A 13,222-nucleotide genomic window follows, 5' to 3' on the forward strand; every position below is an offset into this window, starting at 1 on the left:
GAATTGTACGAATTTACTCATTAATATTGGGAGAATTAACATTTTTATGGTATATTTTACTCTTTGTTCAGATTTTATTTTGTGTTCTTCCATAAGATTTCATAATTTCCTTCATATGGATTCTATGCCTTTTTAATAATTTTATTTTTAATGATTTTATAGTTCTGGTCACAATAGTAAAGGATTATTTTTCCATTTTTATGTGTGTACTGCTATAATATAGAGAAAAATCAATGATTTTTACATATTTATCTAGTATATAGTCACATTACCAAATTCTCTTATTAATTCTGATAGTTTTTTCCCCTCACTAGAGTTTCTTGGGTTTTCCAGGTATATAACCATATGATCAGCACAAAGTTTTAAATCTCTTCTCTTTTAACATTATATATGCTAATTCTTTTGTCTTAATTGATTTGCCAATCTTAAGAAAATGTTGGAGCCCTGGCCAGTGTGGCTCAGTGGTTAGAGTGCCGACCCACACATGGAAGGGTCAAGGGTTCAATTCCCGATCAAGGGCATGTACCTGGGTCGTAGGTTCGATCCCCAGCCCCAGTCGGGGTGCATGCAGGAGGCAACCAATCGATGTGTCTGTCTGTCTGTCTGTCTGTCTGTCTGTCTGTCTGTCTCCCTCTCCCTCCCTCCCCTCTTCCTTCCTTCTCTCCCTCCCTTCAACTCTCTGAAAAGCAATGGAAAAAATGTCCTCAGGTAAGGATTAACAAAAAAGAAAATCTTGGAAAAGTGATATACTAGAAAAAGGTTTAACAGATAAAAGAGGCCTTTATAAGGCCTAGAACAATAGTTACTCAATGATGGATATTATTACCTTTACTTAAATTAATCTTATGTTATTCTAGATAACTGAATGAAAATAAAACAGGTAATAATGTTGATAAATTGTTTTATAGAGATTGAATACCAGAAAGATATAACTTAAAACTCAATGAATGTATTTTGCTTTATGCAAAATCCACCTAAAAATATAGATTGACATAAAATATCAGAGGGTGGTTATTTGCTAAACCTAAGAAATTTTGAACAGACTATCTTTAAATGGAAAATATCTATGGGGTCTTTAAAATATTATTTCATTTAAAACAATTTAGTGTATATAATGCTTCATGTCTACAGGGTGGGATAAAAGTAGGTTTACAGTTCATATGGAAAATAATACAATAATTAGTAAATAATAATATAAGAATAAATTCAATTTCATGTATTCACAACTGTAAACCTACTTTCGCCTCACCCTGTATTTCTATTGATTAAAATGAAATAGACTATACTGTGCCTTATTTAAAATGTAGTCATTAATTAGGAAAAGCAGGATTTTCTTAGAAATATTTTAGCAAAAATGTGAAATAAAGAGTAGAGACTGGGAGTTGGAAGATGAGGATTTTAATTCCCTTGTCCCTTTTACTAGCCCTCTGATTTTTGGACGGTTAACTTTCCTGAGCCTTAGCTTTCTCGATGAAAGACAATTGTAATACTATCTGACCTGCCTGCCTCACAATGATTTTGAGATTCAAATTAAGTGAGGTAATGTATATGAAAGTGCTTCGAGTATAAAGTGCACCGTAAATGTCCAGTGATGTTAAATAAATCACATCTCTTTCTGCTCTTATTGTCGTCTTTTTATTGATTTGATCGAGATTCCATTTGGATGAGGGAAAGAGGAACTTGATCATTTGAAGAAAATTGTTTACAGAACAGAGCTAAGCAATTTCTAGGCAGGAAATTGCCGCTTGCTTTAAGGCTACCCTTTAGATAGAAAGTATTGTATTGGCTCTTCCCGACAGAAAGGCCAGCTGGAGTGTCAGGAGCTGGCGTGCGGGAGTGGGGCGGGTGTGGCCCGCACGGGCAGCTTCTTGACGGGACCTTAGAACGCGCCACGCGTGTTGCGCGGAGGTGCTGCGTGTATTGCCTGATGAGCTTGCTTTTCACTGCCATGAAGGCTTAGTACCAGGCTTTTGGTTACTCCTTCTGATTCAGCACGTAGGAAATATTGATAATTTTAGCCAATTATTTATTCTTTGTCTAAGATAAATTAAACAATTTATTTTAACTTTTTGTTTACATATTTGATAACAGGCAAGGGTTATGAAGATTCATGCGCTAGTCGTGGTCCCATGAGTTTGAAAGAATTGGGGTTGCAGCCGGATTCTCATCTTGCTCTTCCCACGACACTTCTGACAGCACAGGAAAATGATAAGTTATCAGTAGCAGCTGGAGATTTTCCTCAGGTACCCAATCAGTAGTACTTGTACTTTATTTAAAATGAGAATGGTAACACTATTGTCTTAGCATGGTGCACTCTCAAGAGCATAGTCTTTGGAGTCAGCATCAAATCATGCATCCTTTATTTACTTAATTCAAGCCTGGAGATAAATCTTAGCTTGTTTCATTTCTAGCTGACCTTGAACACATTAATTAGCCTTTTTCTAAGCCTTAATTCTCTCAGCTTTAAATTAAAGATACAAATAATGTATATAAAATGCCTGCTACCTTGTTGGGTGGCTATTATCATTCATACCTCTGTATCTCGTGCAATTTCTAGCTCACTAATTTGTACATAGTAGGTACTCAATAAATGTTTTTTACATTAAAATTTGCAAAATGTGTTACCATGAAAGATAAGAAACTTCAAACTGAGTTTTAGCCAGTGGTTCATGAAATCTTATTTACTGAAAAAATAGGATAATTACTCTCTAAGAGGAAAAAAATGCTCATGTTATTAAGTACAGTTTTTTATCTATGTAATTGTAATGGATTTCTCACTGTGGGCTACTCTACTCAATAAGTATTCATTGCATGGTGTGGTATAGCATTGCATGGTGTTGAGGGTGAAAGCAAAAAATATGAAAAATAAAGATTGTTTATGGAACATACCATTATGTAGGGTTCAGTATTAATAACCTGTGATCAAGAAAAGATCAGAAAAACTAGTTACTAATGAATAAATACATGTTAATAACTTCTGTATAAAATAAAAATTGTTTTCGACCTTGGGTTATGCAAATATGACACCAGAAGCATTATCCATGAAAGAAAAAATTAACAAATTGGTCTTATAAAAAATAAGAACTTCTGCTCTGGCAGGTTTGGCTCAGTGATTAGAGCATCAGCCCACGGACCAAAGGGTCTCGTGTTTGATTCCCAGTCAAGAGCACATACCTGGGTTGCAGGTTCAATCCCAAGTCCCAGTTGGGACGCATGTGAGAGGCAACCAATTGATGTTTCTTGCTCACATCGAAGTTTCTCTCTCTCTTTCTCTCTCTTTCCCTCTCTCTCTCTCTCCCTCCCTCTCTCTCCCCCCCCTTCTCTCCCCCTCTCTCTCCCTCCCTCTCTCTAAGCATGTCTTCAGGTGAGGATTTAAAAAAAAGTAGATAAAGTATTTGGACAGCTGTCTTACTCAAAGAAGATATACTCATGGAAAGTAAGCACATAAAAAGAATCTCAGCATCATTAATCATTAGGAAAACACTAACACCACCATACATATGTATCTAAAATAGTTTGATTTAGAAGTAGCTCTGAATTTCCTAGTAAAAATAGAAATGATTTGAATATTTGAAATATGTGTATATTATCCAAATATTTTTAAAGATTTTATTTGCAGTATCTTTCCTTTTGTAACATTTGGCAATTAGAAGGCATGTGTAATATTCAAATTTTATATAATAAACTCCTAAATGATTTAACTGCTCAAATTATTTTAAAGTAACTTTAAAAATAATACTGTGACTTCATGTCTTAAATTTTTTAGTACCAACAAAAGCAAGACCAAGATGTTAAGCAAGTTGAACACAAGCCAATACAAGCTCGTATAATACGTGTAAGAAGTAAATCTGATATTTCACTTTCAGAGCAACAAGGTAAGATTCATTTTCTAGTAATAATATAATAGTTTGATACTTCTGATATTGAACAGGTATAGAATGAGAATTCTTTAGTTTTATATACATCCTGTTTCTAGATTTTTTTGTTGTTTGCTTTCTCTCAGTCGATTGAGATAAAGAATCTGGCATCATATTTGATGGTGTATTTGTTTGTTCTTTTTACCAATAAACTCTATTTCTAATGGATTTAAAAAACTCTCAGGTAGTATTTTTCCTTTAATCTTACCTTTTGGTTCTTGTACAATTGAGTGTCTGCCTTTTTAATCTATATACAAGTCTGTATCTTTATCATACTTGTGTGTTTTAAATTATAATATGATAAAAGGCAGGGGTATGGCTGTTAAGGTGCTTTGTAAAAGGCTATTTATTGTTGTGTGGTGATGTTGACCAAGTATAATGTTAAAAACAAAGGATTCTCATGTTAAATACTATCATATGGATGAACTTTTCTGTACTGTTGTTTGATTATCAAAATTGTGTGGTTGAACTTTAATTCTATAATCTGTACCACAGCATTTTGATGTTGTTTTTATGTTTCTGCAAGGCTGTTGGCCTGTTGTTTGCCATCTTACTTCTTAGTCATTTAAATTTTATATAACCTAAATTCTGAAAATTGGCAGTAGAACTTAAGATGTCTGATGTTTAAAACTTTCTATTCACAATCCAGGAAAAAGTATTAGGAATATTTTAAGCAATAGAATGTTTTCCTTTGTGTGTGTTTTTGTTGTTGTTGTTTGGTTGGTTGGTTTTTTTTGTGCTGATTTCAGAGAGAGGAAGGGAGAGGGAGAGAGACAGAGAAACATCAACGATAAGAGTCACTGATCGGCTGCCTCCTGCATGCCCCCTGCTGGGGATCGAGCCTGCAACCTGGGGATGTGCCCTGACCGGGAATCAAACCTTGATCTCCTGGATCATAGGTCAATGCTCAACCCTGAGCCACGACAGCTGGACTGTTTTTCTTTGTTTTAATAATTGTGTTCTGTAATCTCATTTATTGAGTGCCAATATAATTGCAAAATATAGCTATGTATTTGGCACTTGGGGGAGGACCTAAATTAGGAAGCACCAAGGTATTTATTAAGATCATGCTATATGAGGTTTAGATTTTTACTTTTCTGTGCCTCTCTTGCTCCAACTTGTCAGAACTTTGCTCTCCCTACTACTTTTTTAACCTAACCATGGAATAGTAGTGTTAATATTGTATTTTAGACTCCTATGAAAATTGCCTGTAAAACTTTTCTCACGGTATTTAAAAATTAATCATGACAGCATATAGAGCAAATGAATGTTCCTAACATATCAGGACTGACTTGATGTGCTTCTCCTGAGTACTGTTACCATTCATGGCCAATGACTATACATTTAATTTAGTTTTTTTTTAAATTACAGTTTCTTAAAATTATAAATTAATTTTATCTCTTTGGGGATATTATATGTAATAAATGATCATTTTTCTCAGCTGATAGAAAAATATATTTGTTTGTAAATATCTCTCTTTAGGAAAGTGACATTGTTTTTAGTTTCATAGACATGAATGTCTGACCACAAGATGGCAATAGTTAAATTTTTGTTGGCTTAGAACAATGTCATTAAATAATGTCCAGTTAACATTCAATAAGTCAATAAAAATCATAAGAAGAATAAGAGAAACTAAGGTGTTACTAGTAGGAAGAAGTTTTATTTAGAAAGAGTTTAAATCAATGGAATTAATATGTATAAATTTTTAATTTAATTTTACAACTAATACAAAAGTTAGGAGAGCAGACCTAAGTCAGCTTTGACTAAGAGAAATAAATACCCAGTGAGCATATTAAATAGAAGCTAACTATTTTACTTTATAATCGATACGTATCTCCATCCTGAATATTTTTTTAAAATATGTTTTTATTGATTTTTAGGGAGAGAGGAAGGGAGAGGGATAAAGAGATGGAAACATCGATGAGAGGGAAACATCATTGATTGGCTGCCTCCTGCACGCCCCCTACTGGGGATCAAACTTGAAACCCGGGTATGTGCCCTGACCGGTAATCGAACCAGTGACCTCTTAGTTCTTGGGTTGACGCTCAACCACTAAGCCACACTGGCTGGGCCTGAATATTTTGTTTTTAATGTTTTAACTTATCTTTATTGTTGAAAGTCTTACAAATGTCCCCTTCCCCCCCCCTCCCCCCAGTGATCCCCTCCACCCTGGGGCCTGAATATTTTTTGAATGAATATGATTGCCTTGGCAAATATAATCAGTTATAACTTTATTTCCATAAGTTTTGTGGGTTTTATTTTTTTTTTTGATGAAACTCTGAGACATTGCCAGAGAATATTTCAGAGAATAGGAGAGTCAGAGTGCTAAAATAATCCTTTAGGGTGCTCAAGACTTCAGGTGACCTTGAAGGAATTTAATCCTATCTTATACAGAGGCCTTGAAGATAATGAAGGAAATTCACCTTATCACAAGGGAATCAAAACCACATCCTGTCTGACAGGTAAATGCTTCTAAGAATACTTGAACACCAAATGATGGCTGTTTCAGGAGGAAGTATGTATTTCACTTTGAAATGAGTAATAGTTTAATATGTATATATTAAAAAATCAAGCATTTTCCTAGCAGTAGCAGTGCTTTCAATGATCATTAAAAATTAACTGAAGATATGGTAGGACGTAGGTTCTAGCACTGTACTTCTGGGAAATCTGTAAAATCCTTGTCCCCACTGCCCCTTGATTATTACTCTCATATTTTAATGTAAAAGATAGAGATTGAATTGATTGTTCAGACAGATGACATTTTGGAGTCAAGGAGTAAAACTCTTTCATTTGATATTGAATTCTTTGGGTATATTTTGACCCCATGATACCACTTATCTGAGTCTGTGTCCCAATTAATGTGCCTGAAGATTTTATAGTGAAAGCAACTTTTTAAGTGATTTTAATGAGCCATTTTCCTCTTTCACTGTGCAAGTTAACTTTCTTCAATACAAATGAGACTAGTTTCAAATCCATTTATTCAATGTGAACCCAGGAACAATTAAATTCTACAGAGTGATGTATTAAAATAGGTAACTTAAAAAACATTTTTTCCGCTTTTAGTTTTTCTCTTAAAATGTTAAGACTGCCCTGGCCAGTGTGGCTAAGTGGTTAGAGTGTCAGCCCACTGATCAAAGGGTCAAAGGGTCAATTCCCAGTCATGGGCATTTACCTAGGTTGCAGGTTCCATCCCTGGCACCGGGTCAGGGCACGTGCAGGAGGCAGCCAATCAATGTGTGTCTCTCACATTGATGTTTCTCTCCCTCCCCTTCTCCCTCTCCCTCCTCCTCCCCTTCCACTCCCCCTCCCCCTTTCTCTCTCCCTTTCTCTCTCTCTCTCTCTTTCTCTCTCCCCCTTCCTCCCTCCCTCCCTCCCTTCCACTCTCTCTAAAAATCAATGGAAAAAATATCCTCGGGAGAAGATTGACAACAACAAAAATAAATTGAAGAAATATTAAGGCCATTATAATAATTAGAAAGTCAATCATGCTATATTATAATCAGTGGGGAAAAATTAAATCATATGTTTTGTATTCATATGCTAAGATAGATTAGTTGTCAAAGTTGCTTGAAAATACAGCATTCTTCAGTTTTCTTATTTGTAGATTGTTTATGTTGCTCAGAAAATATGTGACAAATGCTAAAATTAATTAATGTAATTACAGTAATATATGAAAAGCAGGTTATATTTTTGTTGGAAATAAACTTACAGAATCATAGATGGCTTTTTTTTTATGACATTATGTTCTGAGTTTAATGTCCTGAGAGGAAGGGGGAGAGAGAAAGAAAAACATCGATCAGTTGCCTCCCACATGTGCCCCGATCAGGGATAGAACCCACAATCTGGGTATGTGCTCTGACCAGGAATCGAACCATTGGTCTTTCTGTGTACAGGATGGCACTCCAACCAACTGAGCCACACTGGCCAGGGCAAAAAACTGGTTCTTTGAAATGATTAATAAAATTTATAAACTCTAGACAGGAAACCCTAGATGGAAAAAAGGAAAAACACAAATTATTGTTATTAGGAATTAAAGAGAGAAAATCAGTACATATTCTATAGGAATTAAAGTGATTCTAAGGCAATATTATGAATATTTTTATGTTTATAAATTTAGCAACATAGACAAAATGAAAAAATTTTGTCTACTCTAACTTGAGAAGAAACTGATAACCTAAGTAATCTTATATTTGTTAAAGAAAAAAAATTCTTAAAGTATTCCAATAAAGAAAATTTCAGGTTCAGATGGCTTCATTGGAGAATTCTGCCAAATATTTGAGGGAGAAGTAACATCAATTTTATTCAAACTCTCTGAGAAAATAGAAGAGGAGAGAACTCTTTCCAGTATTAACCTGATACCAAAACCAGACAAAGACATTACCAGAAAAGAAGAATATAGACAAATATCCCTTATGAACATACAGACAAAATTCCTCTAAAAACATTAATTGAATCCAACAATATATAAAAAGACAGTAAATTATGATTGAGTTTATCCCAGTAAAACAAGGTTGGTTCAACATTAAAAAAATCAATGTATTTCACCATATGAACAGAAATATTGGGGTTGTAGGTTCGATTTCCGGTCAAGGGCACGTACTTGTATTGCAGGTTGGATTCGGGGTGTGTGCAATTTCTCTCACATGGATATTTCTCCCTCTCTCTCTCCTTTCTTTCCTCCCCCCTCCTCCTCCTTTCTCTTCCCTCCCTCCCTCCCCCCCTCCCTCCCTCCCTCCCTCCCTCCCTCTCTCTCTAAAAACCAATGGAAAAAATATCCTCTTGTGAGGATTAACAAAAATAAGAATAAGAATAAGAATATTGAAGTAAACTGTAATTGAAAAATAAAATTTAAATTAAAAAAAGAAGAAAAACGTGATTATCTCAATAGATGTAGAAAAGCTTTTGACATTATTCAACATCTATTCATGATTAAAATTTCAGGAAACTAAGAATCAAAGGACAGCACCATAAAGGACATTTACAATAAACCTGTAGCCAACATCATACTTGATGGTTAAAAATTACATGCTTTCCCAATAAATTGGAAACAAGGTGAATGAAGTCCACTCTCACTACTCCCATTTGAAATCAGACTGCAGTCCTAGTCAATGCAGTGATACAAGGAAAAGAAGTAAAAGGCATAAAGATTCTAGAGGAAAAAATAAACTATGACTGTTTGAGAGGATGCATGATTGTCTGTAGAAACTCCCACAAAAAAACCCTTGTAAAACTAATAAATGATTTTATCAAGTCATAGGCTATAATGTTAATATATAAAAATCAATGGTATTTCTTTGTAAGAACAGTGAGAATTAGACATTGTAATGAAAACTACAAGTTATTATACCAATAGAAACATGAAATACTTAGGTATAAATCTAATTTAATATTTGCAAAATTTGTGTGCTAAAAACTACAAAAACACTCAAGAGAAATTAAAGAGGACTTAAGTAAATGGATAGATGGAAATGTATTTCTGTATTAGAAGACTCCAAATTAAGATGTCAGAACTCCCCAAATTGATCTATAGATTCAGTGCAATCTCAATCAGACTTCTAACAAGATTTTTTAAATGTAAAACTAAAACTGAATCTAAATCTCATAAGGAAAAGCAGAGGGCCTAGAATAACCAAAATTACTTTTTTAAATTTACTTTTTTAAGTTAAATTTATTGGGGTGGCATTAGTTAATAAGATTATAAAGATTTCAAGTGTAGATTTCTATAATACCTGATCTGTATATTACATTGCATGTCCACCACTCAAAGCCACATCATCTTCCATCACCATATATTTGGCTCCTTTTACCTGTTACTACCCCCCACTTCCTTTCCCTCTGGTAACCACCATACTGTTTGTGTCTATGAGTTTCAGCTTTATATCCCACATATGAATGAAATCATATGGTTCTTACCTTTTTCTGACTAACTTATTTCGCTTAGCATAGTATTCTCAAGGTCCATCCGTGTTATCACAAATGCCAGTATTTCATCTTTTCTTATGGCTGAGTAGTATTCTATAGTATATATGTACCACATCTTTTTTACCCAATCATCTATTGAATGTCCCTTTGGCTGTTTCCATGTCTTGGCCACCGTGAATAGTGCTGCATTGAAGATAGGGGTGCATATATCTTTGCAAATAAATGTTTTCAAGTTTTTCCAGTAGATATGCAGAAGAGGGATTGCTGGATCATATGGTAACTCTATTCTCAATTTTTTGAGGAACCGCCATACTATTTTCCATAGTGGTTGTACCAGTTTCCGTTCCCACCAGCAGTGAATGAGGGTTTCCCTTTTCTCCACAACCTCTCTGACACTTATTACTTGTCTTGTTCATAATGGCCATTCTAACAGGTGTGAGGTGGTATCTCATTGTAGTTTTGATTTGCAGTTCCTTAATAGCTAGAGAAGTTGAGCACCTTTTCACATATCTGTTGGCCATTTGTATGTTCAGGTCCTCTGCCCATTTTTTAATTGGATGTTTGTTTGTTTGATACTGAGTTGTATGAGTTCTTTATATATTTTGGGTATTAACCCAAATAACTTTATTTTTTTATTTTTATTTTTTTAAAATATATCTTTATTGATTTCAGAGAGAGGAAGGGAGAGGAAGAGAGAGAGATAGAAACATCAATGATGAGAGTCATTGATCGGCTGCAGCCCACAACCCGGGCATGTGCCCTGACCAGGAATCAAACCCCAATCTCCTGGATCCTAGGTCGATGCTCAACCGCTGAGCCACGCCTGGCTGGGCAACCCAAATAACTTTAAAAAAGAAAAATAAATTAGGAAGATTTACACTTGTGACTCCAAAACTTATTATAAAGCTACAATAATCAAGATAGTGTAGTATTGTCATAAAATTAACAAATAGATCAATGAAATAGAGTCCAAAAATAGTCCACGTGTATAATCAATTGCTTTTTCACAAATGGCAAAGAATTTAATAGAGAAACGATAATCTTTTCAACAAATGGTGTTTAGACAAGTGGTCATCTATATGCAAAAATTGAACCTTAACCCATATCTCGCAAATATATACTACTTAAACAAGTGGTGAGAAGGTAAACAGGAAAACTTCTATTCAGAGTTGCTATCACAAATGCCTGCTTTGCTGAAGGCACATAGGCCGTGCATGCTCATTCATTTGCGCAACAGGCTCTTTTCTAGTTCATTCATGTTCCACTCAATATATCTGGTATAGAGTCACACTACGACAGAACACAGTCACTGCTAGGTATGATAGATCAGTTTCTTCCCCCAAACCCACAGTGATGAAACCTAACATTTGTCAAATGCTTTATAGCTGACAAAGAACCTCTCACATATTGTAGCTTTCATTTTCACAGCAAACTTGTGAGTATGTAAAGATGTTTTTATTGTTGTTGTTTTATTATACAGATGAGAAAACTGAGGCTCACAGAGGTTAAGTAACCTCACTACTCTTTCATTGTCTCAGTGTCCACAGAAGTTATTAAAAACTGTTGCTCAATACTGTGGTTTTCAGTATACTAATAAACTGGCCAAGATATATTTCAGTGACTTGATATCAAACTAAGTTTTCTACCTTCTGTAGTTGTGCATTTGATTTTTTAAGAATAATATTCTTCAACCTTAATATCCTGAGAAGTCTCAACTGGTCTTTCTATATTTATTTTCGATCCTCTATTGTCGATTACCCATGCAGAGCAAGAGTGTTCTTTTACAAACATGAATCAGATCATGTGACTCCTTGCTCAAAACCCTCCCAAGACTTCTTTTTGTACCAGAATAAAGTCCAGACTCCTCACTGTGACCTAAAAGGTCTGCATGATCTGGCCCTGGTCTTACTCTCTGAAATCACATCAAGATGTATTTAGGAGAGAAAAAATTGTTAAATGCAGTTTCTTTGTTTTTTCTTACAAAATTTATGCTACTTCATTAGGTTGATATTTTTGTATATATAAACACCCCATGAAAGTAGAATTGGGCTATTTCTGAAGAAGTGCACAAATAGTTATCAATAAGCCTAATGATTGGAATGGTACAACTCTAATTTTTATGAGTTAACCCAGAGTCTAAGAAATAATTTACTTACAAATCCCAGACAGACTACCTTTGTTAATCATTTTGTAAGGGAGTTGATTTCAGGTGTTGGAAAAAACTTTTAACAAACTTTTAGCAGAATTGATTCATTGATGAGTGATGTGTTGATTCTTAATTCTTCTTATGTAAGACTCTGATAAATAATATTTAAAAAAATTTCTTTTCCTGCTTTTTTACATGGGAATTCAGCTTATAATAGTAGAAACTGACTTCTTGGATTTGATGATTACAGTTAGTCAAAATGCTCAGTTATTCAGCACTGTTGCCACAAGTTAATTTAGACTTTTTGAAAAAATGTGAGTGCGCATGTGCAGCTGAGTGCAGCAGGAAAATACCTGTGGCTGGAAATGCTTATGAGTGCATCAACCTTTCCACCAAGTTGGTACTCCATTCTGCTTCTCTGGTTACTTCAGAAGTACCTTGCAAGGGGTGAAAGATCTAACGCAGATTTAAGTGTTGGCCTCAGTTTCTAGGGTGGGAAGAGTCAGTGAGAATAATCTGAACTCTGCAGCAGATGCAGATTGGGAAGCCTGAGGTGCATCTCATGGACTACAACAATTTTCACAGTTCCACAGATGCATGCCTTCTCTTTTAACACACTTATTATTTATTATTATAAAAGCACAAAACAGGATCACTTAATTATAAAATACGTTCAGATACTGTGTGTGCATGAAAATGCTTTTGTTTTCAGGGTTTCTTTGATGGACTCCTTAGACATCCCTTAAGAATGGTGATTACAAATTTAAGGCTTTCTTGGGTGCATTTTTACATCAGTAGTAAATGCAGAGGCCCACGGGGTTTCCAGTGGAAGAAATTCAGTAACCTGCAGATTATTTTAAGCTAGAATGCTGTTTACTATCTTTTAAAATAGCAAAACAAATTACTCTTTTGTGGAATACATACCTACAAAAGTCTTTAAGCAAAATGTTACTGTCAGAAGTTATCTTAAAATCTCATTGTTAACTTTTGTCACACTTTTCAGCTCCAAATGGAGAATGACTTTGTCCTGTGATGAGCCTCACGGTCAGGCTGTGGGGAACTATGGCACTTTTTTCTTATGAACATAGTTGCAGTAATACTGTCCTACCTAATGAGATTTAAAAAAAGCATTTAGGTAGAAACATAGTTCTAAGAAACTTGTGATTTCTGCCTTTCTTGTCATTCTGCCTACGTTAAAACAAATCAGACAGATAGGAAGTCCTGGAAATATTATGTT

General features: G+C 34.8%; 1 protein-coding gene across 4 annotated transcripts in view; it reads left to right on the top strand.

Moving 5' to 3' along the window:
* Window positions 1–13,222, top strand: part of KIAA0586 — an 88,558-nt gene that overhangs the window by 59,321 nt on the left and 16,015 nt on the right. For all 4 annotated transcript variants that reach the window (XM_081157608.1, XM_081157610.1, XM_081157607.1 and 1 more), the window contains exons 29-30: window positions 2,092–2,243; window positions 3,767–3,875. In XM_081157608.1, the coding sequence (XP_081013734.1) occupies window positions 2,092–2,243; window positions 3,767–3,875 (261 nt within the window). The remainder of the gene's footprint in view (window positions 1–2,091; window positions 2,244–3,766; window positions 3,876–13,222) is intronic.

The sequence above is a fragment of the Miniopterus schreibersii genome (genome assembly GCF_964146895.1).
Source record: "Miniopterus schreibersii genome assembly, chromosome: 1".
NCBI classification, from domain to species: domain Eukaryota; kingdom Metazoa; phylum Chordata; class Mammalia; order Chiroptera; family Miniopteridae; genus Miniopterus; species Miniopterus schreibersii.